Genomic DNA, 24,825 nt, shown 5'->3' with positions numbered 1-24,825 from the left:
TTTTTTCCTGAGGCTTATTTATTGACCCTACATTATTAGGACGCTCACAGAGTTATTTTGGATTTGATGCAAGTAAAAGATTCTCCTTGTCCTGATATTTCATTTGGGGCCCAATTCCATGTGACTTTCTTAAGTGACTGCACTACACTTATTTCAACCAGCTTACAGTATATCCATTATTTTTGTATTTAATATTTATTTAATAATAGCATTAATAGACCATTGAAAAGAAATGTGGTCTTCATTGTTTTTTTGTTTTTTGTAACTGAAATATGAGACTGATGTCTTAAGCAGACCCCCGTGACCCTGTGTTACGATATAGAGGGTTGGATAATGGATAGATGGATGGATGTCTTTAAACTACTCTTTAAATTACTTCACAACAATATCATCTGCCCTGCTATAAGAAGTATTCTAATTTTTTAAAGACTCATAACTGCTTTAAATTCGCAAGCGCCTTTGAATGTATTGCTGGTATTATGGAAATAATAGCACTACAATGATTAATTGTATTTTTAGATAATAAAAATGATTAATTTTATTTTAGATAATAAAATATATTTGGAAAATTCTATTAATGAATACTTCAGTCTTAAATTTCCCCTTATATCTATTGTGCTAAAACTTAGGGGAACCAAGTTCAGTATTGGAAACTGCCACTTAGTTCTTGTGGCAGAGAAGACTGGAAACATTTACTATTACTGAGATTTTTTTCTGTCACATAATAACTCTTAAAAATGAAAATTCAGAAACAAGCATTAATAATTAGGTATAAATTGTTAGAAATACAATACAATACAATTTATTTTTGTATTGCCCAAAATCACACAAGAAGTCACCGCAATGGGTTTTAACAGGCCCTGCCTTTGACAGCTTGACTCTCTAAGAAGGCAAGGAAAACTCCCAAAAACCCTTGTAGGAAAAAATGGAAGAAACCTCAGGAAAGGCAGTTCAAGAGAGGCCGCTTCAAAGTAGGTTGGGCGGCAGTGGGTGTCAAAAAAGGGTCAATACAATACACAGAACAGAACACAAGTAATCCTTAATGCAATATAATAATCCAATAGAAATATTATAAGTACAAAGAGAATTCAACAGTAGATTATATCACATAATACAATTTGGATTTGTTCAGGGTCCTGAAGACTTCAGCCATCAAGCTGCCTCCCCCTATTGGCCATTCCACAGCCGAGTCAGCGCTAGGCCAGCCAATCCAAAGAAAAAACCCATCTGCCCGACGATTCCTGTGATCCTCCATCAGGGATGACTTTACCTTAGGCAGGCTTACAACTTGACAGGTGGGCAGTGGCACCAAGTGCCACATTTGAGTACTGACAAGAGAAACAGAATGGGTGAGGGTTAGTAACAAATTATAACTATCATATTACTTATGTTTTAGTGCTAATGACTAACAACAGAGATGCAGTATGTACAGTTAATCAGCAGCTCTAGTCAGGGTGTGCTAAACTGAAGTAGTGAGTCTTCAGCCGGGATTTGAAAGCTGAGACCAAGGGCATCTCTTATAGTAGCATGCAGACCATTCCACATTTTAGGGCCCTGTAACAAAAAAGCTCAACCTCCCACTGTTATTTTATTAATCCTTGGAATCATAAGCAGATCCAGCATCTTGAGATCTTAATGTGCATTCGGGTTTTTTAAGTCATGATAAGTTCTAGACAAGTAAGCTGGACCTTGGTAATTTAAGGCTTTATATGTTAAAAGGAGGATTTTGAAATCTGCCCTAAACTTAATCGGGAGCCAGTGTAAGGATTTAAGAACTGGAGTTATGTGTTCATATCTTCTTGTTCTTGTAATAAATTCTTGCAGCAGCATTTGGATTAACTTGAGGCTGTATAAAGAACAGTTTCAACATCCAGTAAGCACCACATTGCAGTAGTCAATCATACTAGAAATAAATGCATGAATTTCCATAATCCTACTTATTTAGAAAGCATTAATTTCCCAACATTTTAAGATGGAAGAAGCATGACTTAGACAACTTTTGTAATATGCGCTTAAATGACATGCTAAAGTCAAAGATAACTCTTGATTGGGGCTGATTCAGTAAAATTAATGGGGATTCCAACTGAGTTAAATGATGACAAAATATTTTGTGATCAGCATCATTCCCTCCAATAATTAACATCTCTGTTTTATCTGTGCTTAAAGACAAGTAGTTCTCATCTATCCACTCCTTTAATTCACTAAGACAACTAATTAAGGACAACATTGGAGAAACTTCATTTGGTTGAAAAGAAAGGTATAATGGGTGTCATCTGCATACGATTTAAAAAATTAACATTTAGTTTTATAATGAGAGATCCCAGTTGAAGCATGTAAAGTGAAAACAGTAAAGGTCCCAGTACTGAGGCCTGCAGGACACCATATCTCACTTCTTTGTACAATGGTGGAGTACTGTCGGTACATTTCTGTACATATTGGAATCGATTTGATAAATAAGAACTTAACCAAGCGAGCATGGTGCCTGTAAGCCCAACATCATTTTCTAGCTTGTGTAGTAAAATAGAATGGTCAATGGTGTCAAATGCTGCACTTAAGTCTAACAACATAATTACAGTGGAGTTTCCTTTATCAGAGGATATCAGAATGTTGTTTACAACACGTGTTAGTGCCATTTTTGTACTATGACCAGTGCAGAAACCAGACTGGAATTTCTCAATTACATTGTGTGATGTGTAAGGTGTGACTGAAGTATTTTAGAGGGGAAAGGGGTAAATTTGAAATGGGTCTATAATTATTAAGTATTTGTGGGTCTAGGTCTGACTTTTTACTTAATAGTTTGATGACTGACACTGTTAGTTCATTAGGTTCTGTGCCATGCAATAATGAATTATTAATAATGTTAAGAATATGCACTGCAAGAAAATCCATTATGCTCTTTACTAGTTTTGTTGCTACTGGATCTAGGGAAGAAGTAGAGGTTTCATTTAGAAATTAAAGTCAAGACTTCCTTCTCAGTTAGTGGATTAAATGTCTAAAGTGTTGAATGCAATGTGAGGCAGGGTCTGCCAAACTAGTATTCAGTTTGCACTGTGATGCTGAGATCTGGGATCTTACATTTTTAATTTTCTCATTAAAGAAGTTCATTAAGTCTGTACTCCTAATATCTGTTGGTAGATCTGCATTCCATTTTGTTAAATTAGCCACTGTTATAAACAGTACTAGATGATTTTTATTATTGCTATCTATTATTTTGGAATAATAATCTGAGCGAGCTTTAAGGAGAGCTTTTGTATGTCCATGAAATTTGAAAGACATGCAGCTTTGTTGTTCTCCATCTCTGCTCCAATTTTTGTCACCAAATTTAAGAGTTTGAGTGTTTTTATTAAGCCATCGAGAGTTTTGTTTTAAGGGGAGCCACTGCATCCAGAGCAACTCTCAAGGTCACATTATAATGTGATGTTCGCTGATCCAAATTGTTTTTCATGTTTACACTCGATGTTAACTGATCTGAATGTTTTCCACAATTACACTCAACATACTCAAAGTATCTATAAATTTTGAAGCAGAATTACAGTCTAGATGTTGTTTTAATCTGTGAGTGTATTGATAAGGGCAGAACCAAATCAAATGTAATTAAGTAGTGATCGGAAATAACTTCATTTTTAATGGAGTAATATTTAAATTTAGAATTTCAACTTTATAAGTTAGAATTAAATCTAATGTGTGGTTATAATTATGAGTTGGACCTTGACAAATCTGACAAAATCTTACTGAATTTAATAAGTAAAACATTTGCTAAAAGTGTCATCAATGTGTACATTAAAATCCCCCATCAATACTTCATGATCATAATTTTTAGCCAAATCAAATAAAAGGTTGTCTGACTCAGTCATGACCAATGAATATGGCCCTGGTGGTCTGTAGACTAGTACTACAATTGTGCTGGAATCTATTTTAATATTTAAAATGAATGCCTCAAAGGATGTGAAGTTGTCAAATTTTAGAAGTGATTTGTATTTTGTCATAATGAATTATTCCAAGGCATCCTACTCGACCAGAATCCCTAGACTTATGAAGGAACGAGTTTCCATCTGGTAACGCCTCAGCTAGGGGAACAGTGTCAGATTTACTGAGCCAGGTTTCAGTGAGAAGATACAGATCAGATTTCATACTTAATATGATATCATTTACCAAAACAGCTTTACTTCCAAGACAGCTCATTTTCAAAGAGCAGCACTTAAAACTGCATACTTCTTTCTGAACTGGTGATATATTTTTGTTTTAATTTGAACTAAGTTTCTATTACAGGTGCCCATGGTGGAGGGTCTGGTTTTATCCCTTGGTCTAATCATACACCTTATTTTTTTGTTATCAAGTAATTTAAGGTCTGCATAATGACTAAATTTACTGGATGCCTTATAACAGGTATTATGGGTAACAGCGTCATGAAAGTAACAGGTGGGATAAACAACAGCCTGTGATTTAAGACTGGATGGTCCTCTGATCAGTCAGCCAGGCAGTTTTGTTGCCATATTTTGGGATAATACAAAGATTCCCCCCAGTTAGATGAAGACCATCTCTTTAAAAAATCCAGGCCTTTCCCAAAAATCATCCCAGCTGTTCACAAAGGCTATGCTTTTATTTGCACACAGGTTTCTAGCCAGCAGTGAAGGGAACGCAATCTGCTATAAATCAAATCCCCCCTATATAATCTTGGTAAGGGGCCAGATACAACCAAATTCCAACATTTTTTTTTAGCTTTGGCATAGAAAATGAAGTTCCTCTTTAATACCTCAGATTGCTGTAAATGAATATCATTAGTGCCGCATGCAGCAATAAGGTAGATACTTCATGCAGCAACATGGTCCAATACAGCCTCTATGTCAGAAATCTTACCCCTCGGAGGCATTTAACATTAACTGCTGGTTTAACGTAGTTCGGAATTCTAACATTCCACACTATGGAATCGCCAATTATGGCCACTTTGTTGTTCTCTGTATCTACATGCGTGCTGCAGAGTGCTGAGAATCTGTTCTGGGTCAGAATTGGTGACCTGGGTGCCGAGGAACTACATTTTGGCTTATAGACCCCATTCTTATTGTTACCCACTCAGCCCTGTGGCTGAATTGGTACTGCTGATTTTGGCCGTGAACTGACTATAGTGGGACCTGGAGAGACTGAAGCCGAATCAGAAGTAGCCGAATTGTCTAAACAAACCGAGTTGATCCAATTTTTGGTTTGCTTAATTGCTATCAGGTTCCTAACATGATCCTCCAATTTGCGTATTTTCCAACCAACTCTAAATTAACTAAACACTTTTGGCAGGTGAAGGAAGCTGTGTACATTGTCAGCCAGAAAACCTGAACTGTACATTCTGCAGGACACACAACATATAAGCGTTCTTGATGGACAGAGAACAGATGCTGATATCATCTTCTCTGTTTTTGCAGTAATTTTGGTACTTTTGGTGCAGCTGAATCACTAAGAGACCATCGCCCTTAAGTTTCCATCACCCACTGGGCGATCAACTTCGATTTCTCACTGTTGGTTATTTCTCCTAGCCAGCGTCAGCCTACTCCAGTTGAACTTACTTGGGTGTTGCAGGGGCTATGTGCCTGTGGAGATGCTGTTCTGTCTCACAGAGAATGAATTACACATTATTATTTGTTTTCTTCTGATGTGAGTGTAGCTTGGTATACTCAGCATTAAAATAGCTTTCCATCAGAAAAAAAGAGATTTCCTATGTTGTATAATATTTATATAGTAACCAATTAACAATGTCATAAAGCAAAAACAATATACTGTATAAATGTGTAATTTTCCAATCAAGGACAAGATAGATCTGCTTTATTCAATTGTTAAAGATGTATGTAAATGTAAACATGTGGCATCACTGGCCAGATATGACCACAGTCTGATTCATCCTGCTGATGCCTACAAGTCTGTTATTAGATGGAAATCTGTTGTCACCAGGATAGTAAAGAAGTGGACCTGGGGTCGGAAACGCTCCTAATATCTGGGTGGAGTGAGTCATTGAGTACTTAACTATGGCCTGTGCTGACCAAACTTTGTGCATTCTCTTGTACCTACAGACAAACAAAATAAAATGAACAACAAAAAATCTTGACTAATATATTACATATTGCACTTTTTATGCAATTTTAACCTTTTAAACTCGCCAGTTTTGGGTCAGCCACATAGTTATATATACCTGAAAGGCCAGTATAATGGCTCATCTGTCTATCGTCAGAACCCTGTTGGACTGAGTGACCACCTGCATATATCTGTTACACTTTGCTGATGTTACTCTACTCTCTAAATCTTGCAATCCACTGCCGTAGGTGAATATTCTTGAAAAGCCGCTACACCTCTCGCCATTATAACCGAGCTGGCGCATACTGACCTATGCTGTATTAGACTATGCACATAATATGCCACTGTCTAGTTGCATCATTATGCTACTTACACAGTTACACTAATTTTTATTCTAGCTTCAGGTCAGTTTTGTTTTTCTTGTAAGTTCCAAGAAGAAATGGAAATGGATCAACTCAAACCAATAGATGCACATAGTGTCGGAGAGAAGTACAAAGGCAAGAGAGCTTTAACCTTTCTGTTCCACAGGAAGTTTTTTTCGTCGATGTGCTTGCCTTAGGACATCTGCATCATGGTGTGACAAGTGTACTGGCTCAGTCAAACTCCCCACCTACTAATGTCCCAGGGCAGATAACATCAAATATAATTGTTTAATAGTACAATCTGCAGTTATAACATTCTGACTTTTAGTAATATTACCATCATATACAATTTTACTTTTATAAATCAAAATATTTGGTTTTCATAATAGTTGAAAATTGCTGGGGAGGCTAGGATTATAGTGTCAAAATGCTGGGTGGCAGGGTTTAAAAGGTTAAAGCAGTAGATATTATTTAAATGAACCAAATCCATATAATCAGCCTCAAATAAGTAGATATTCCACGTTGCTCCAGTAAATATTGTTGAAAAAAGATGAATTGAAGGATAGGATCAAAGTGGAGCATATGATATTAATTATCTTGTCTTTCAGAATGCTAATGAGGCATCATTTGGGAGTATGTGCAGTTTTTTCCAGGATGAAAAAGTCCAGGTAAGAACGATTAGGCTGATTCCCAGGGCTACAGGGATGTTATGAGGAAAAAATTAAAAAAGAGCTGAGCCTTTTTCAGTTTAAATAAAAGAATGTGAAGACATATAGTCATATGAAAAGTTTGGGAGAACTCCTCTCAGTCTGAAAATTTAATTTACTCTACTTTCAACAAAAAGATAAGAGTGGTATGTCTTTCATTTCTAGGAACATCTGAGTTCTGGGGTGTTTTCTGAACAAAGATTTTAGTGAAGCAAAATTTAGTTGTATGAAATTAAATCAAATGTGAAAAACTGGCTCGCAAAAATGGGTCCCCTTGTATTTTGTTGATTTGAATGCATGTAACTGCTCAATGGATTACTGAAACCCCAAATTTGGGTTTGGGATTAGCTCATTAAGCCTTGAACTTCTAGACAGGTGTGTCCAATCATGAGTGGTAAAGGTATTTAAGGTGGTCAATTGCAAGTTGTGTTTCCCCTTTTGACTCTCCTGAAGAGTGACAGACAGCATGGGATCCTCAAAGAAACTCTCAAAAGATCTGAAAACAAAGATTGTTCAGTCTCATGGTTTAGGGAAGGCTAAAAAAGTTATCTCAGAGGTTTAAACTGTCAGTTTAAACTTGAATGGAATGGAATCTGAAATTGTAGGCCACAGACACAGTTGCTGTTAAACCCATGCCTGGCAGGCCAAGAAAAATACAGGAGCAGATATCCGTAGGATTGTAAAAATGTACAGACAACCCACAGATCACCTCCAAAGACCTGCAAGAACATCTTTCTGCAGATGGTATCTGTACAACTCAGTGCAATTTGCAAAAGGACATCTATCTGTATGGCAGGGTGATGAGAAAAAAGCCCTTTCTGCACTCACACCACACCGCAGAGTCGCTTGTTGTAGCAAATGCTAAATTTAGACAAGCCCATTCATTTTTTGGAACAATGTGCTTTGGATTGATGAGACAAAAATTTACTTATTTGGTCAGAACAAAAAGGGTTTGCATGGCGGAAGAAGAACACTGCATTCCAAGAAAACTTGATACCTACTGTCAGGAACTGGGGTACTTTTTTAAAGTAGAGTCGATGAATTCAACCCAAAATCAACAAATTCTTCAGGATAATGTTTAAACATCAGTTAACAAACACGTTTGATACAGCAAGTATAAGTTGGTTTCAACTGCTTCAATATCTGCAAGTAAACAATTCCAGTCTGATTGGAGTAGGGGATACCATACTCATAACCATTTTGACGTTATGGGTTGGATATTCCAACAAGACAATGACAAAAACACAGTTCGAAATCTACAAAAGGGAAATTTTTCAGAGGGAGAAGTACAATGTTCTGAATGGCCACACAGTCTCCTGACTTGAATATTATCGAATATCTATGGGGTGATTTGAAGCAGGCTGTTATGCTCAGCAGCCACCAAATTTAACTGAACTGGAGATATTTTGTATGGAAAAATGGTCAAAAATCCCAGAACAGATTCTCATCAAAGACTATAGAGGCGTCTAGAGGCTGTTATATTTGAAAAAGGGTTGAAGTATTCCTCTGTTGGGGTGCCCAAATTTATGCACCTTTCTAATTTTGTTATGATGCATATTGCATTTTTTCTGTTAATCTAAAAAACCCTAATGTCACTGCTGAAATACTACTGTTTCCATAAGGCATGTCATATTTTAAAAAGGAAGTTGCTCCTTTGAAAGCTCAGCCAATGATAAACAAAAATCCAAAAATTAAGAGGGGTTCCCAAATTTTTTCATAATACTATAACTGAAGTGTTTAAAATTATGAAGGAATTAGTCCAGAGACTTTACTTTAAAATGAGTTCATCAATAAAATGGTAACACAGTTGGAAACTTTTTAAAGGGTAAATTTTGCATAACATTAGGAAGGTTTTTTACACAAAGAACCACAGAAACTTGGAATAAGCTACCAAGTAGTATGGTAGAGAGTTGGACTTTAGAGTCTTTAAAACTCAACTTGATGTTAATTTGCCTGTTTTGTCCATATTGTTCTAATGTGCTAATGTTCTAAACTAGAAAACACAGTTCATATTGAATCTTGGCTAAATAAATACCTGTTCTGATTATCACTTTTGTTATTTTTACCAAGTGTAGACAATAACAACTGTGGGGGGTGGCATAATCAATCAGGGTTTTTTGGTGTCTTAGAAGTAACATTAACACCAAAAAAAAAAAACTGATCCTGACTAGATGAGATTAGGGGGTATTTTTCATACATTGATTACACGCTTAGCTGGATGTAATTGTTGATGATTTGGCATGATACTGATTCTCGGTTTTTGAAACTCTTGCTGGATGTATTGTCATAGCAGCACATCCAAACCTCATTTTGCTGGAGAGCCAACTTTCTGCAGGAGTTAGGTCTGGACCGGGTGGACCCTAACCTGTTTTTGCTTGTCTGCCTTCTTATTAGCTTTAAAATAAATGTTTTTTATATTATATATGATTTTTTTTATGCCAACAATTCTTTAAATAGTTATATACCAATTTTTTACCAGTTTAAAAAGTATATTCCACTTTAACCTGTTCCCATGTTCTCCCTTGTGCTCACGCTTTGATCTGGAATTAAGACATATTAAATAATAATTAATCTGACATAAGGAAATGAACGCTGATTCAGTAAGTACAATGCACCCCTACTTAGCGCTTAATTTGTCGGCCATTTTTTGCCAGTTGTCTTTTCTGGTTTGGGCTGCTTTTGCAGTGCATATTAAATCTTGAAATTCTTCATATCCTTTGAATGAAAGGTCCTGCTCTGCTTGTGAAAAAAAAAAGCCCATTCTTTTCGCATTTTGTTACAGCCTCATCAAAGACTTGCTGATCATGTTTTCTAGACTAATATATATGGTTTTTAATCAGCACAGGGACGGATTATCTCAATGATTAGATCCAGCTACCAATCTACTAAAGGCTGTGTTTGAAAACCGATTATCCTGGATGAGCTTCACGGGGATTAACTTCCCAAAATGAGGCATCTGATTTTAGATGATTTAAACAATCGGGGAAAAAACCCTTAGGTCTAATAACTGCAAAATGTATAAAACAGTAATACATTAATTTAAATTGTGAATTTTGTTTTGGGATTAGTGATGGATTCCAAAACATTACCGCATTGATCCCAAAATTTAATAATCAAACTTTATTATAAAAAATTTTTCAATAAAAACTCAACACTACATAATGTAAAATAGTTTTCGAATTTAGTGAAACTTGTATCATGAGAAAAGATAACAGAATTGTGATGTCATGTAATAAATGTAACAAGAATGTTATTCAGCAGTCCTTCAGATCTGACATTGATGTCACTGTTAGGTGGGATCAGGAGCACAGGCACACATGTGACAGCATTCTTATTCAAGTTCATCTAACCAGACAGTCTAAAAACACTCAGCCATTTTGGAATGAAAGATGTCCTCCTATTCACAAAGCTTCAGGAGATTATGCACCAGATTTTTGCTAGCTGCCAAAACAATGTAACAATTAAAGCAGAAAGAAGGAAACAAAGCCAGGCACAAAACAGGTGGTGTGATTCACAAGGAAAACCACCACAATATTCAAGGTTACTAAAATATATTGAGCCAGTCTTTGCCAGCAGCAACAGGCACTAGTATCAACTGAGGCTCAATGGGAACCTTACCTGATCACATTCTTTTCCCATTAATCACAAGAAAATCAAAGTCAATTAAAGATAAATCTGTCTTCACCAGTTTCTTAGAGGGGTGCTTATATTTCCTATATATCTGAAATGAGAATTCAGGCCAGGCTTCGGAGATGTATAGACACATATTTTATCAAAGCACAGAAGCCTATCATGACTGTGACCAACTGCATAAAGCATGATCTATAAAGACCTTGACAGGTCCACACAAAGCTCTGACCTCTATCCCATCAAAAACCTTTGGGGTGAACTGAAAAGGAGATTGCTAGTCAGGCCTTTTCATTCAATATCAGTGCCTGACGTCATAAATGCTCTACAGACTGAATGGGCACAAATTCCCACAGAGACACTTTAACATCTTGTGGAAAGCCCTCCAAGAAGAGTGGAAGCTGTTATAGCTGCAAAAGGGGGACCACCTCCATGTTAAAGTCTGTGTATTTGAGTGCAATGTTATTAAAGTCCCTGTTGGTGTAATGGTCAGGCCCCAATACTTTTGTCCATATTGTCTACTATCTATCTATCTATCTATCTATCTATCTATCTATCTATCTATCTATCTATCTATCTATCTATCTATCTATCATTTTTCAATGTTAAAACTCTTTTAATACAAACCAAAAATCATTTACCTTTTTATACACAGTTCAGAAATTCTACAACAGTTAATATCACTCGTATACACCTGCATCAATGCCTCAATGGAACTTATTGAAAACAATGTATTTTTTTACTGCAAAATTTTTAAAAGATGTGTCAATATCACTGACTCAGCAGACCCAAGTACCCAGGAACTATGAAGCAGCAATGTTAATAATCTAAGACCTTTTTGTAGTTTCCCTCACCCAAAAGTGGTTGGTTTTTTTGGGAGCTACAAATGGTTCTCACAAAAAAAGGATACTTAATTTTGAATATGTTTTGCTCTCTCTATAATCCTGCCTAACATTACCCTGTTATATACAATGGAAAATGGCATGTTAAAACAGAATAATTGCGATACTTTATCTGAATACCTTGTGCATTTTTCCAGAAAGTATGTCAACATAATACAGTAATACAAAACAATTTCAGTGAGCCATTCAATACAAATATATACAATGCTATACCTCTCTTCTTTTTATGTTCGTATAATGACATGTTCATAGGCTACAACATACATTAGCAGCAAACAGTAATCTGTCAGTCAAGAGATCTATTAAAATTCAAACACTAATCAGCTGTCAATTTGACCTGACACTTGAACTAACAAATCTTTGTATTCAGATTTTATACTTTGCTACTTCCAGGTGTCGTTAACCTGCATCTCTATAAACTTTAATGGCCTTGTAAAACTAGAGGATGTGTTGCCCCAAGCAGGCCTCAGCTAACTCCACATAAGAAACTCCCTTAGACTCCCTTTCTGCTCCATTATTGGCCAATAAACTCAAAGTCTGTTGTCTTCATCTGTTCAGGTAATACACACCTGTGGAGAGTGTGTGGTTTCAACAATTGCTCATGGGCTAACAAGGACAGTTAAGGTAAAACTAAAACTATTTTGCTTTATTTTTTGCAATAATACACTTAAAACAGGGATAGGCAGACAGTAGGAAATAGAAGAAGAAAATAAAATTTGTAGTCATGCTAAAAAGTGGTAGTAGCAATATTATGCAATGTAAATTTCAGATATTTTCCTCATTATTCCTGCCCTTCACACCACTAGTAGATTGAAATTTATTGGACCTGTATAAGACAGTGTTATGAGGAGGAATATCTTCGTGCCAAAGTTCATTAAAGTGAATGCAAAATATTTTTGCACCTCAAGTTCAGCACACTAATGAAACACTAACCATTTTTCCATGGCCATAGAAACTGCTTTTTAATTTATATGCCCTAACTTTATTTACTCGCTACTCATAATATAGTGATACTTTTACATTCCTGTCCACATCTGTATTTTCATTTCAACATTTCAAACTTATGCTTTGGTTCTTTCACTCACTAGTCGCCTGTTTCACTTACTTTCATCTCTCCTTTCTAATACTGTACATATCTTTGTTTGTCTGCTATCTAAATTTGTTGTTTCACGGGATGTTAGAGGGAAGGTGGTGTCATGTAAAAATTTTTTTATATCTTTTGGATAGAAAGGGAAACTCACTGTAATGTGAATCCCATTGTTTTAATTACCATAATATAAAAATAACTAGTTGAATCCCCAGTGGTTTCCCACTGGGCAAAGGAAAAAAAAAATGTATTTTTATAAAGTGTTTTAAGTAAAACATTTTGATAAAAAAATTTGAACATATAAAAAGCGAAAAATTAAACAGTTAAACTTTTCCCATAAGAGAATTTGAATGATATATAAGAAGTGTATAAATTATTTAAAAAGTAAAAAAAATTTAAAGCTAAGAAGAAAGATACATTGAGTACTACTGCAGTGGTTTCGTAAACTACCTGTTGAAACCTTGCACCACGGGCCTGTGATTTAAGAGAAAAATTATTCTGAGAAATGTGGATGCTCCTTCCATGCTTAACAGGCAGAAGGTCCAAACAATTCCCAAGTCTAATACTTACATGGTACAGAGGTTGGTACATATTCTTAGATGTAAACCCTCAACTTCTTAAAAGAATTCATCACAAAAGCAACCTTAAATGTTGTGGGTTTTAGTGACCAACTCACCTTAAGGGACAATAAAGCCATGCATCAATTTACCAAGAGAGTCACACCGATGGCACGATTACACTCATTAAAAGATTTCCACTGTCCAGGACCCAAGGGCACTTGAAGTATCACAAACAGTGCAAGAACTGAGGGCTGCCCGAAACTCACGAAGTTGCGACCGCAGAGCAGCCCGGCGTTCCACGCCTTCCAGCATCCACTTTGTTGTCACGACCCCTCACCGCTGAAGGTGGTCTTCTACAGCTCGGCGAGTTAAAAAGTAGGAAGCGCAAAGGTGTTTTCTTCATCTCTTCTACTATCAAGTACTGCCAATTAAAAAAAAGTTAGAATGTGGCAGTTTCCGCGACAGTCACTTGGGCGAATAATAAAACTTCTCTGTCAGAACGTGCCTGGCGGGATGGCTCAGCTGAAGTTCAGAGAGGTGTGCTGGGAGAGGCACGCTGAGGCACTTCTATGGGATGGATCGGCGTGTTTGTGTTTACTTCTTTTCAATATCAGTAAAATAACTCTCACACAAATAATCACAATTCGCAAAGACTAATTAAAAATGGCGTCCACAAACGAAGTGATTAGTTCCTGTATTATAATATGTTCTGTGGTCATACGTAATTTCCGTTTCGCGTGGTCATATGCAATTTCCATTTTAAACGTGAAAAGAATTTTATATATAGAGATTATAAGGTGCATCATTCGACATGGATGAACATAGCTAATTTTACCCCACAATTATAGGGCTCGATTACAAACATGTCCACAATCCAAATGAGTTGTGATCCCTATAAAAAAAAAAAAACAGTTTATTTGTTTGTATCTCATATGGAACTTTTGTACCGCTCTATTTGTAACTTTAATTACCAGCATAATTTTCACAATTATTTTATGGTCTTGTTAAATACCCATCCACAGTAAACATGCTGAAGAGATACTGGTGAAAAATGGATACCATATCACCATATTCTCCTGAGGGTACTTAATAGCCACTTAAATGGCAAATTATTGAAATATTTCCTCAAATTTATACCACACTCTTAATTAAGACTTTGGATAAGTGCCGCGGCTTAGTCCCTATTCCATATGTTCTGCTCCAGGACTGTGTGTGGCAGTATATAGTGGGCTGGTGGGACACAACAGTCCTTCTGAGTTAAGAATAGCATGTGCTTCTGTCTGTTGATTGCTCAGGAGGGTTCCAAGAGTCTTCCTAAAACCATGAACCCATCAATATTTCACAAATCTGTCTCCATCTATACATGGCTATTTACCAATCTGTTATGGATTTAGATAAATAAAGGTTCTTTCTGTGAGTTTCATATGGATGGTTCTTTTGGGAAATAAAACTGGTTCCTCTGTGACATTGCTCTGAAAACCCACTCCAGCACTTTTATTTCTAACTGGAGAGTCTTATAATATTCACACAACTAACATCTTTGCTGGGATGAGTTCTAGCCAGTTTCCTATCTACTTTGGACAGTGTGTGGCATGATGCCTCCCTGTACTCATTCCTACCATACAACACAACATTAGCTTATTGTTCCTTGAGTATAAAAATGCTAACAAGTCTAAGCTGTCTTAAAAAGCAAAACAGAGAAAACCATGTATGTCTTTCTTTCTTTCTTTCTTCTTTCTCTAAAAAAAAAAAACTTTAGTAGAGGAGAGAAAATATTGTCAGTCACTTCAAACAGTGCTGGAATTAGCACAATGCCATTTTCTGACATTCTTTAGCATTATAATCTCCTTCATGTAACTATAAAAGCAAAAATAAACATTCCTTTATTACATAGCGTAAGCATAACCTTTGTTAATATTTGCTCCACACATTCCACATCAAGTTAAGTAATTCTTCTGGCTGTTAGCATTTTTAATCGTTTCTTGACGCCCGCCATGTTATTTGGCCACTTCAGTACCTTCTTATGAAAAATAGATGTTACCACTAGATGTGCCTGTTGTATTAATCTATTCAAATATTGTTTGTAAAGTCTCTTGTGGATCTTTTCCTGCACTTTCAGTTTTCCTTTCACATCTTAAAGACGCAATAGACTCAAATCTCACATTCCGCATAAAGTAGGCAACTTTGTATGTGTGAGTGCATTTTGCAATGGCCTGACACCCCATCCAACTTTTGTTCAGTTTTATTGTGTTATAGGTCATCTGTGATATACACCCAACAAAAATTCAACTAACAACCTATTCTTAATGGGTGATGGAAAGAAAGTCAAAACCATCAATATAACTGTCATCTCTAACTGCTTATCTGTTCAATCGTAATGTCCCGCTATTTACCTTACCTACTAAGGATCTTTGCTAGCAAAGTTGTCTTTACTTTCAGTCTTTAGTTCAAACTAATTTACCACCAATAGAGAGCTCCTTAAAGAGCCTTTATGGGACTGTGCTAAACCAAGAGTGACAGTATTAACTCTCAGCTTGCTAGTAGCAAATGGACAGAGAATTGATTTGAGGTTGTATTTAAAAATAAATTTAATTGCAAAATAAGCAACAGCACCAAATATAAGCAATACAAAAGAATTATACAACCTGAATGGGTTCATGCAGTTGCTATTCAATCCCAAATGTCAATCCCCAGAAGGTTCAGTTCCTTAGTTACAGATAATGAAGGCAGTGATTTCTCTTTTCTACAGTCCAATCTGCAACTCAGCTGAGCTCTTTACACATGCATCGAAGCACAGCAACTAAAATAAATGCTCCATTTTGCAACAAAACAAAAACTAAAACAACTTTAAAATGTTGAAGATTAAGACATTTTCAAAATATGAAAGATACTGGGAAATTTAATTCATGCATTTATTTCCTGACTTATGCCATGTGTTAGTCACTGGTTGCTCAAATCATTCTTTATGCAACTTTTCAGTTAATTCAAAATGTTTCTGCTAGAATTATTATATGAATCAGAAAATATGGACACGCAAATAGCTGCAGTTCTTACACTGGCTCCTAGTTAGCTGAGAGCTGATTTGAAAATCCTCCTTTTAACATATAAAGCCTGAAATGCCCAAAGGGCCCCCCTTACCTATTTAAATTTATTGTTACCTACAAACCAGAGCACACATTGTTATCACAAGCTGCCGCCTACTTTTTAAAAATAATGGGAGTTTTAACGCTTTGGAACTTATTTTTGTTTTGATTTTTTTTTGCAATTATACAGTGTTTATTTAATTGTTGTTATTTTATTCTTATATTTGATGCTGACATTTCAGTATCATGTTAGCATCTTTGTTTTTATAACCACCACCATTTTGTGTTTTTTTTTTTTCATGGCTGTGGACATTACATGTAATAAAATAAGGATTAGTAAATAACAGTTTGAGCTCTTTTAGTTACAGGGCCCTGAAGCTGTGGAATAATCTGCCCTCTCAGTCTCAGTTTTAAATTCAAGCTGAAGACTCACTCGTTAGTCTGGTATACCCTGACTAGAGCTGCTGATTAACTGTGCATGCTGCATTTTTTGTTTGTTGGTCATTTGTACACAAATATAAGTATCACAATATTTTGAAACCATTACTACCCCTCTATTCCTCCCATGTATAAAAAAGTCATATCTCTAAATTATGTAAAAAAAAGTCCTGGGACGAGATGAGACCTTTTAGCCTGGGACGATGACTTCAGAGAGAGAATTTTAAATCCCGCGAGACAAGACTTTGTGCCAAGAGATTTAACCATGCCCAGGGCCGGAAATAAAAGAAAGAGTAGATGACAAAGTAGAACATCGTAAAGAATTCAAAAACATTGGGCGATACACATGCAGAGCAGGTTAGAGATAATGAATGTACTACAATTTGAAAGTCTCAAAAAATGATAGTAAAGATCGATTAGCACAAACAAACAGAAATTATTACTGGTGAAATAATAGAACAGCAAAAAGATATTGAATATATTGTTCAGATTTTAAATTTAATTGGAGACTTGTAGATCGTCTAATTCATGTTGCCATCAGGGAAAAGTAGTGTTTCTTCCCAATTAAGAGACATATCACGAGAATTAAAAGATTTGTTGTTTGGTGAAAGTGAAATCGACATATGGAGCAGCTGAGATGCGAGTGGCTGCACGTAGCTCAGGCTGTGGGTTAGCGAGCAGGGGTGAAGCCCCTAGTCTGTATAAGGACAGCTGGAATCATCAGATAGAAGATTCTCACATCAGATTATGGCCATCACAGACCACTCAGAATAACAGGACTGTGAATTTATTTTGACTTTCGCTTTTACAGTTTTTAATATCCACTGTTATTAACAGACCTGTGTTCATCAATTCATTAATAGACAGATATGGTTGGTTTTTATTTATGCTTAATCAGTTTCTACCTTTTTCTCTGTGCATTTTAACAAATCTGCATTTATATATGCACCAGATTAGTATACAGTAATTAGTAAAAGTTTTGTTGATTTGTTCACAGCTGTCTGAGAATGGACTCAGTGAAAAGTGCTACACAAAATTTAAGTTGTATTGTATTGTAACTGACCGAGATAGCGGTTTTTGAAAAGGATCTTTCCATCCTTCTCATCAAAAGTGAGAACCTTGCTTTCTTTCTGTAATACCACCCCAAGTCGAGAGAGGGTGCTGTTGTCAATATCATCTCAAGTTTCATCCACATTTCAGAGGGATGGCAGCTGGATGACAAATGAGCTCACTTCTGCATCTTTCATCAAAGCACATTCTAGGAGAGCACTATAAAGATCAAGAGGCCACCAAAAGTAGGCATTCATTACAGACCCATGATTGAGAAAGTGGGCTCCAACTCAGAATTGTGTCTCTCTTTTCTCACAGCTTGCACTCACACATGCATGTTCTTTAAACCTCTTTTAACACAACCATTAAATGGGATTACCACAGTGGTAGCCTAATCCTTCGTTTTGGCTCCTCTCTTTGTCACTATAATGGTTAGTTTCCCACTAATGTACAGTATTCAAAACTTTTAAAATTCACTCCTTTGTTTTCCTCTCAGTACTAAAATACTGAAATGAACTCTTATAAACTCCTTGTGTATTTTCTAATACATATGTTGCTATCATCTAGTCATAAACTCCACTTAGTGCTAGCATTATTTTTCCTTATAAATGTTATAAAGCTACTTTTTTCAGTTATGCTTCTTGGCTCTACTTTTATAAAGACATAACTGATAATTATTCAATTTTTGGTCTATGAAGAAATTCATATACTGAAATGGAAACTCACCAGAAAACAACTCAGCAGTGGAGGAATTCCTCAAATATACTGGCCATGTTCTACACCCAAGTATTGGACTTTAAATAAAAATGCACACATTATGCCACTTTCTAACAAAAGAAGCATAACATTCCTTACATACACAAGTTAAAATTTTAAATATTTGATGAGCTGGGTAGCAGATTTCTGACCATGACTTTTGTTTGGGAGCCAGACAGGCTTTGCAAAATCCCTATTTCCAAACCCACACAATGCATGGTTGTTTCCTCAGTGATTACTGCATGTCATCCTTATTAGAGCAGCATTTTGCTAGCATTGCAGAACTTTGCAATACAATACTATCAATGTTATGTCCAACAGACACAGTTTTTTATTTCTTATTTGCATAACATATGTTGCAATGTAAAGTGAATTAAAATATCTAAAGAACAAATATGTAAAAGTCCACTAGTAAGTATTAGTATTATCCACAGTTTCAATATGTTAAGTAATTGTAATAAATTAACTGTATGGTGGTTGACACAAATGCCATTTTTAATGCCTTATTAACAGTATTGTGACATGACAGACTTGTAAGGGGCTAAAATGATCAAAGTGTTTTATCAACTATAGGTATTAACAACATTAAGGCAAGCAGTACATAAAAGCAGAGTTTAATGCACAACAGGTTGAACCACTGTACCAACAGCTCACCTAAATACTTCATATAATTTAAAGTTCTAAAATCTACTACCCCAGGGTTTGGGGAAGCAGGAACCAATCCCAGCAGCACCAGACATGCTGCAATCTGGAAACAAAATATTAATGTGATGCCACGCCACTGCAATACCCATTACACACATATCCATCCTGGGTCAATTTAGACTCTCCAATAAACCTACCCAGGACTTTGGGTGTAAGTGGTGTTATGAACAGATTTTATTTTTCATTTTTCTCCAGCCGCCTGGAGTTTTTTTTGTTTTTCTGTCCCCTGGCCATTGAACCTTACTCCTATTCGATGTTAATTAATGTTGATTTATTTTGTTTTATAATTGTGTCTTTCATTTTTCTATTCTTTAATATGTAAAGCACTTTGAGCTACTGTTTGTATGAAAATGTGCTATATAAATAAATGTTGTGGTTGTTGGGTCTTGGATTGGAGTTTTGTTTTCTTTGCTTTTATCTGACATTCTGTAAAAGCTTTGTTTCTATTACATATCCTGTAATTGTAATTGCCTTCACTGGTCAGTGCTGTGGCCACTGCTTTTTACATATAAATAAATTTATCTAGAGTTTTGGTCTCGCTCCGAGCAGAGATGGACGTCCTGAAGTGGAGCTCCGCTAGCAGTGGTGCTATTTTTCATATTATTTGCTTATTATTCTGAGATATCCTGTATTTATTCAACCCGAGAGGGACCGCTACAGTATATGTAAACACATATAAACATGGCCAACAAGAAGGGGGTCCGAAGAATCGAAGACAAGCTACATCCAAGCTGCGCATCAGCAAGCCCTAGTTCGAGATAATGGCCTCTCAGAGACAGACCTGGATCAGATGTAGAAGTACAGACTCCTCGACCACGGTCCGCTATCATCGCCTGCTGAGAGCGAAAAGGGGGGCGAGGTGCGATCGTGAGTGCAGATGTGGATAGCTCGCGATTGGAGAGGATTACCTGAAACTGGAAAAGGTGCCGGAGGTCCGCGGCTTCAGTTACGCAATCACGCGGGACTGGAGCAGGGACACCGCTTCAGGCAGAGTCTGCTGCTTCATCTCACGGTACAAGAAGGCACATTTGAGCTATCTGAACTGAAAGTGTTGCTCGCTGACCTCAGGCAAGATATAAAGAAAAGCGAGAAGGCTAATGAGAAAGCAACGGCAAAGGCACATGAGAGACTGATGAAACAGGCTAATGAATGTCTGCACAGGAACTCCAACAGGCAAAATGAAAGGCTTCCAAGAGGTACAGCTTGAACTCGCAGGTGCTGGGTAAATTGAAGAGCGCATTGAGAAAAACTCGCAAACTGAGCACGCTTGTGATCGATTGAGCATCTTAGTGAGACATTCACTAATCGGATCGAAATAGCTAACATCTAGCTGCTAGTGCCGAGGAAAGAGCAGTAAATGTCAGTTCGGAATGTAAAACTCGAGAAAAACTTGGAGACAGACTGGCTGCTTTAGAAGATGGGAATAGAAGGATAATGTCAGTGAAGGCTTGCGAGTCGAAAGTTTAAACCTGAATCTAATGAACTTTTCTAAAATTCGGCTTTGCAGAATCTGAGATAGTGAACCGGCATCCAGACCGATCAAACACCGTCAGACCCGACAAGACTTTTATAGTCCTTTGAACGATTATCATTTAAGTAGGGTGATGGGAAACCCCAGGAAAAAAGGAAGATATTTATATGGTTGCCAAATTCAAGGCTTCCTGACTTCTCTCCAGCAACAGCTATCAAAGCTACCCCTTTTTAAATTAAACAGCGGGTACGCAAACCAATGTCAAAACGGCCTCCTGATCCGCAAAACTGAAAGTGGAATGGCAGGGCATTTCATGTTTTTGCTTTGCAAAAGGGGGAGGAGGGAAAGATTAAAAGTGATCCCGGAATTTTCTGATACATAATTGTAGTCATGGCGGTAAATGATAAAGTAGATTTAATCATGGGTTAAAATTTTTTGTTTTTAAAAAAGGGGTTTTTTTTTAATTTTTCTAATTTTTTTTTATTACTTATTTTACTTTTTTACTTATATTACAATAAATTTTTTGTTTTTAGGTTAAAAAGTTTTTTTCCCTTTTTTTTTTTTTTTTTTTTTTTTTTTTTTTTTCCCCAAAAAAATTTCAAAATTTACCCTTTTTGTGTTATTTTATTTCTGTTTTGAATTTTGCTTGTTTTTAACCCTTTTTAAAATACCCCAAAAAACTGGGGTATATCTTTGACTAAAAATTTAAAATTTAAAGAGATTATGTATTTTTATTATTATTTTATATGTATATTTTATTTTATAAATTTAAAAAATTTTTTTTTCTTTTTTTCCCCTTTTTAAAATATTGGAAAAATTCCCTTTTTTTAACCTTAAAGGGCCCCTGCATGGGGCTTGATGTGCTTTGCGGCTCTGTCTCCTGGGGGATGTCAGAGGACTGGGGCTCATAAAGGGGGGTTTTTTCCCACCTGGGGGGGCAAAAAGGGGGGGTGGGGGGGTTGGGGGGAAGAGAAGAGAGCAGGTTGATCTATATCTAACACATCTCAATCTTTATAATTAAACTATCAACGAAAAAAATGGCCAACCTTGGGGAATAGGAAATTAAGACCAAATTTTCCTTAGTTAAATATAAAAACCAAACCGGGTCCCCGTGGGCCTTTTAGGGAAGTTAACCCCAAAATAATTAAAGGGAAACTTTTTAAAAAAAAGGGAAAAAAATATTTTTACCCAAAACTAAAGTAAAATTTTTTCGGAAACCCCCTCTGAAGGCTTCTTTAAAAGACCCGGGTTATTCTGTTTTTCAAAGAAAAAAGAAATTTTACATGGAAAGGGGCCTTTGAGATAGTGTGGGGGGATTATCCCAAGGGAATATTGATAAAAAACTTATTAATGAAAAGATTTTATAAATTTTTTGCACCCCAATTTGAATAAAATTTATCAAAATTTTTTATCCATTCTTTTGAAACTCTAAAAAAAGGCAAAAAGGTTTCAAAATTTTTTTTGATAAACTTTCAAGGGGGGGGTAAACCAAAAATAAACAAAATTTTTTTCTACACAACTTACATCCCGGGGGTTTTTCCCAAATTAAAACTTTTTCTATTTTCCCATACATATTGTACCGATTTTTATTTTTAAAATAAATTTTTGCCAAATTAAAAGAAATCGGCATTTTTTTTAAAGCTCGGGTTTTCTGAAATTACAACCCCCCCCATCCCCCCGAGAAACCCAAACCGTTCTTTGGACCCCGGAAATTTAATTTTAAAACAAATTAAATTTTTTCAAAAAAAACCCGGGGGATTTGCAAACATTTGGGGGGGAATCCCAACCCTTAAGAGGACGGGTTCTCAATTTTCCCCCCAAAAAAACCGGGGAAAAAAACAAAAAAAACAATATAAAAAATGGAAGAAAGCCAGTTTTCCAAAATCTAAAAGAGGGGGCGGGGGCCAATCAAAATTAAAATTTACAATAAAAAAAAAAACAACAAAAATTTTTAAAAAGCACTTTTAGAAAAAAAAAACTAATCTTTTAAAGGAAAAATTACAAAAGGGTTCGAATTCCCTACAATTACAAAGTTGGGGATAAAAAAATCGAACCAAAAAAAATAAAAATCACTTTTAGGGGACAATTCCCTATTACCCCGAGTTTTAAAAAAAAATTCCTAATGTTTTTTAAAATTACAGAACCAAAATCCAATTTAACCCCGAAAACCCTGTCTTTCAAAAATAGCTTAAAGTCATCCCAAGGGGGAAAAACCCCCCCTGATCACCCTAATTTTAAAAAACTGAGAGCCCCTTTTAAAATTTCAAAGCCAAGGGTAAAAATTTTTACAAAATTCCCAAACCTAACCTTCTTTAAAAAAATAAGGCTTAACAACCAAAAAATTTTATTTGAAAACGAAGTTAAAATACTTTAAAAAAAATTTTGAAAATGGGGTGCCCCCAAAATTCAAAGAAAATATTTATTTGGGGGCCTTTCTTTAAACTTCCGAAATTTAAAACTAAACAAAAACAAACAAGTTTATTTTTTTGATGCAAAAACACGAAAATTGTGGGAAAAACTTTTATAGGAAGGGGTTTGGCCCAAAAAAATTTTGCATGGATTAAAATTTTATATAAACCCCGAATTCGTTTTTCAATCATTTTTCCCGACTACTTTAAAAGGGTGGCCAAAAAAATGTTTTTCCCTTTTTAAGATTAAATGGAATACATTTTTTTGATCAGGGGGATTTCGGGAAAACTAAAAAAAAAAATTTTTTATCAAAATGGCTGTATAAAAAAAAAAATTTTGCCTAGTTTCCCCACTCACAAATTTAAAATTCCTGTTAGTAATTTAAAAATTCTTTTTAAATTCCAAAAATAAATATTTAAATTTAAACCCTTTTTTTTTAATTCAAAATTTAAATTTTTCTAAACATCACAAGAAAAAAAGCTTTACAAAAAAAGTGCGATGGAAAAAAAAAAAATTATAAATGGCCCCCAAATTTAACATGGGAAAATTAAAACTTTTGAGAAATTCCCTAAGCCCTTTTTTTTTCCCCAAAAACCAAAAACTTTTGTTTTTTGCTTGTTCAACAAAACCTCATTTTTTTAACAAAATCCACCACAAAAGGGCCCCCAAAACAAAAAAGAAGGGGGAAGGTTAAACTTCTTTTTTCCCAAAAAACATCTAAAACCTACAAAATAGAAAAAATAAACTGGAAAAAGGGAATAAAACCTTGAGACTTTTTGACCCCCGCTTTTGTAAAAAACCCATCCCTCATAAAACCCTTTCCCCCCATCACTTAAACGGGGAAACCCAAATTCATTTTTAAAAGGGAAAATTTTTTTAATCAAAAGAACCACCTTTTAACCCCCCACAAACTTCTTTTAAATCAAAAATTTTTAAAACTTCTTAAACCTTTTTATGGGGGTTTGAATTGTAAATTTCATTTAGCTCAAATTTTTTACATTTCTCAAATTTTTAAAGAATTCAATTTTCCCCACTTACCCCCTCCCGTAAAAATTATTTTCAATTTTAAGGGGAAAACTCCACCTCAATATAAAATTTCCCCTTCTTTTAAAATAAAAACCCGGGAAAAAATTTAATTTTTCAGAAAAGTGGGAAATCAACAAAGTTTGCTCCAATTTAAAGCAAAAAAACAACTAAAAATTTAAAATTAACACGTTATAAAAATTCAAAATTTTAGGGGAACCCCAACCCCCCTTTTAAAAACCCATATATTTTTAATTTTGGGGTTCCCCAAAATTCAAAACTGGCAAAAATTTTTAAACCTTCAGAAATTTTTTATAAATTTAACCCAAAATGTGTTTGGGGTTTTTAAAAAATTTAAATGGGGCCAAAGGTTGATCAACCTGTTTTAGGGTTTTTTTGAAAACCCAAAATTTTTTAAGTATAAATATTTTATATTTTTTAAAAAAAAAAAAAAATAAATTTTCAGAGGGTCTAAAGATTTTTCAAAACAAGGTTAAAGAATATTTTTTTAAAATTTTTAAAGGAAATTTGTTTATTTTTTATTTTTAAAAGTTTAAAATTTAAGGGGTTGTTTTTAAGGGGGTGATTTCT

At 35.4% G+C, this 24,825-nt stretch overlaps 1 protein-coding gene across 1 annotated transcript in view; it reads right to left on the bottom strand.

Annotated features, from left to right (window-relative positions):
- Positions 1-22,210: 22,210 nt before the first annotated feature.
- Positions 22,211-24,825, bottom strand: part of LOC120524637 — a 6,171-nt gene continuing 3,556 nt past the window's right edge. Inside the window, exon 8 of the mRNA XM_039746466.1 lies at positions 22,211-22,230. Within this exon, the coding sequence (XP_039602400.1) occupies positions 22,211-22,230 (20 nt within the window). The remainder of the gene's footprint in view (positions 22,231-24,825) is intronic.

The sequence above is a fragment of the Polypterus senegalus genome, chromosome 2 (assembly GCF_016835505.1).
Source record: "Polypterus senegalus isolate Bchr_013 chromosome 2, ASM1683550v1, whole genome shotgun sequence".
In the NCBI taxonomy this organism is placed as follows: Eukaryota; Metazoa; Chordata; class Cladistia; order Polypteriformes; family Polypteridae; genus Polypterus; species Polypterus senegalus.
The sequence above is the reverse complement of the archived record's forward strand: the minus strand, read 5'-3'. Positions and strand labels throughout refer to the sequence as shown.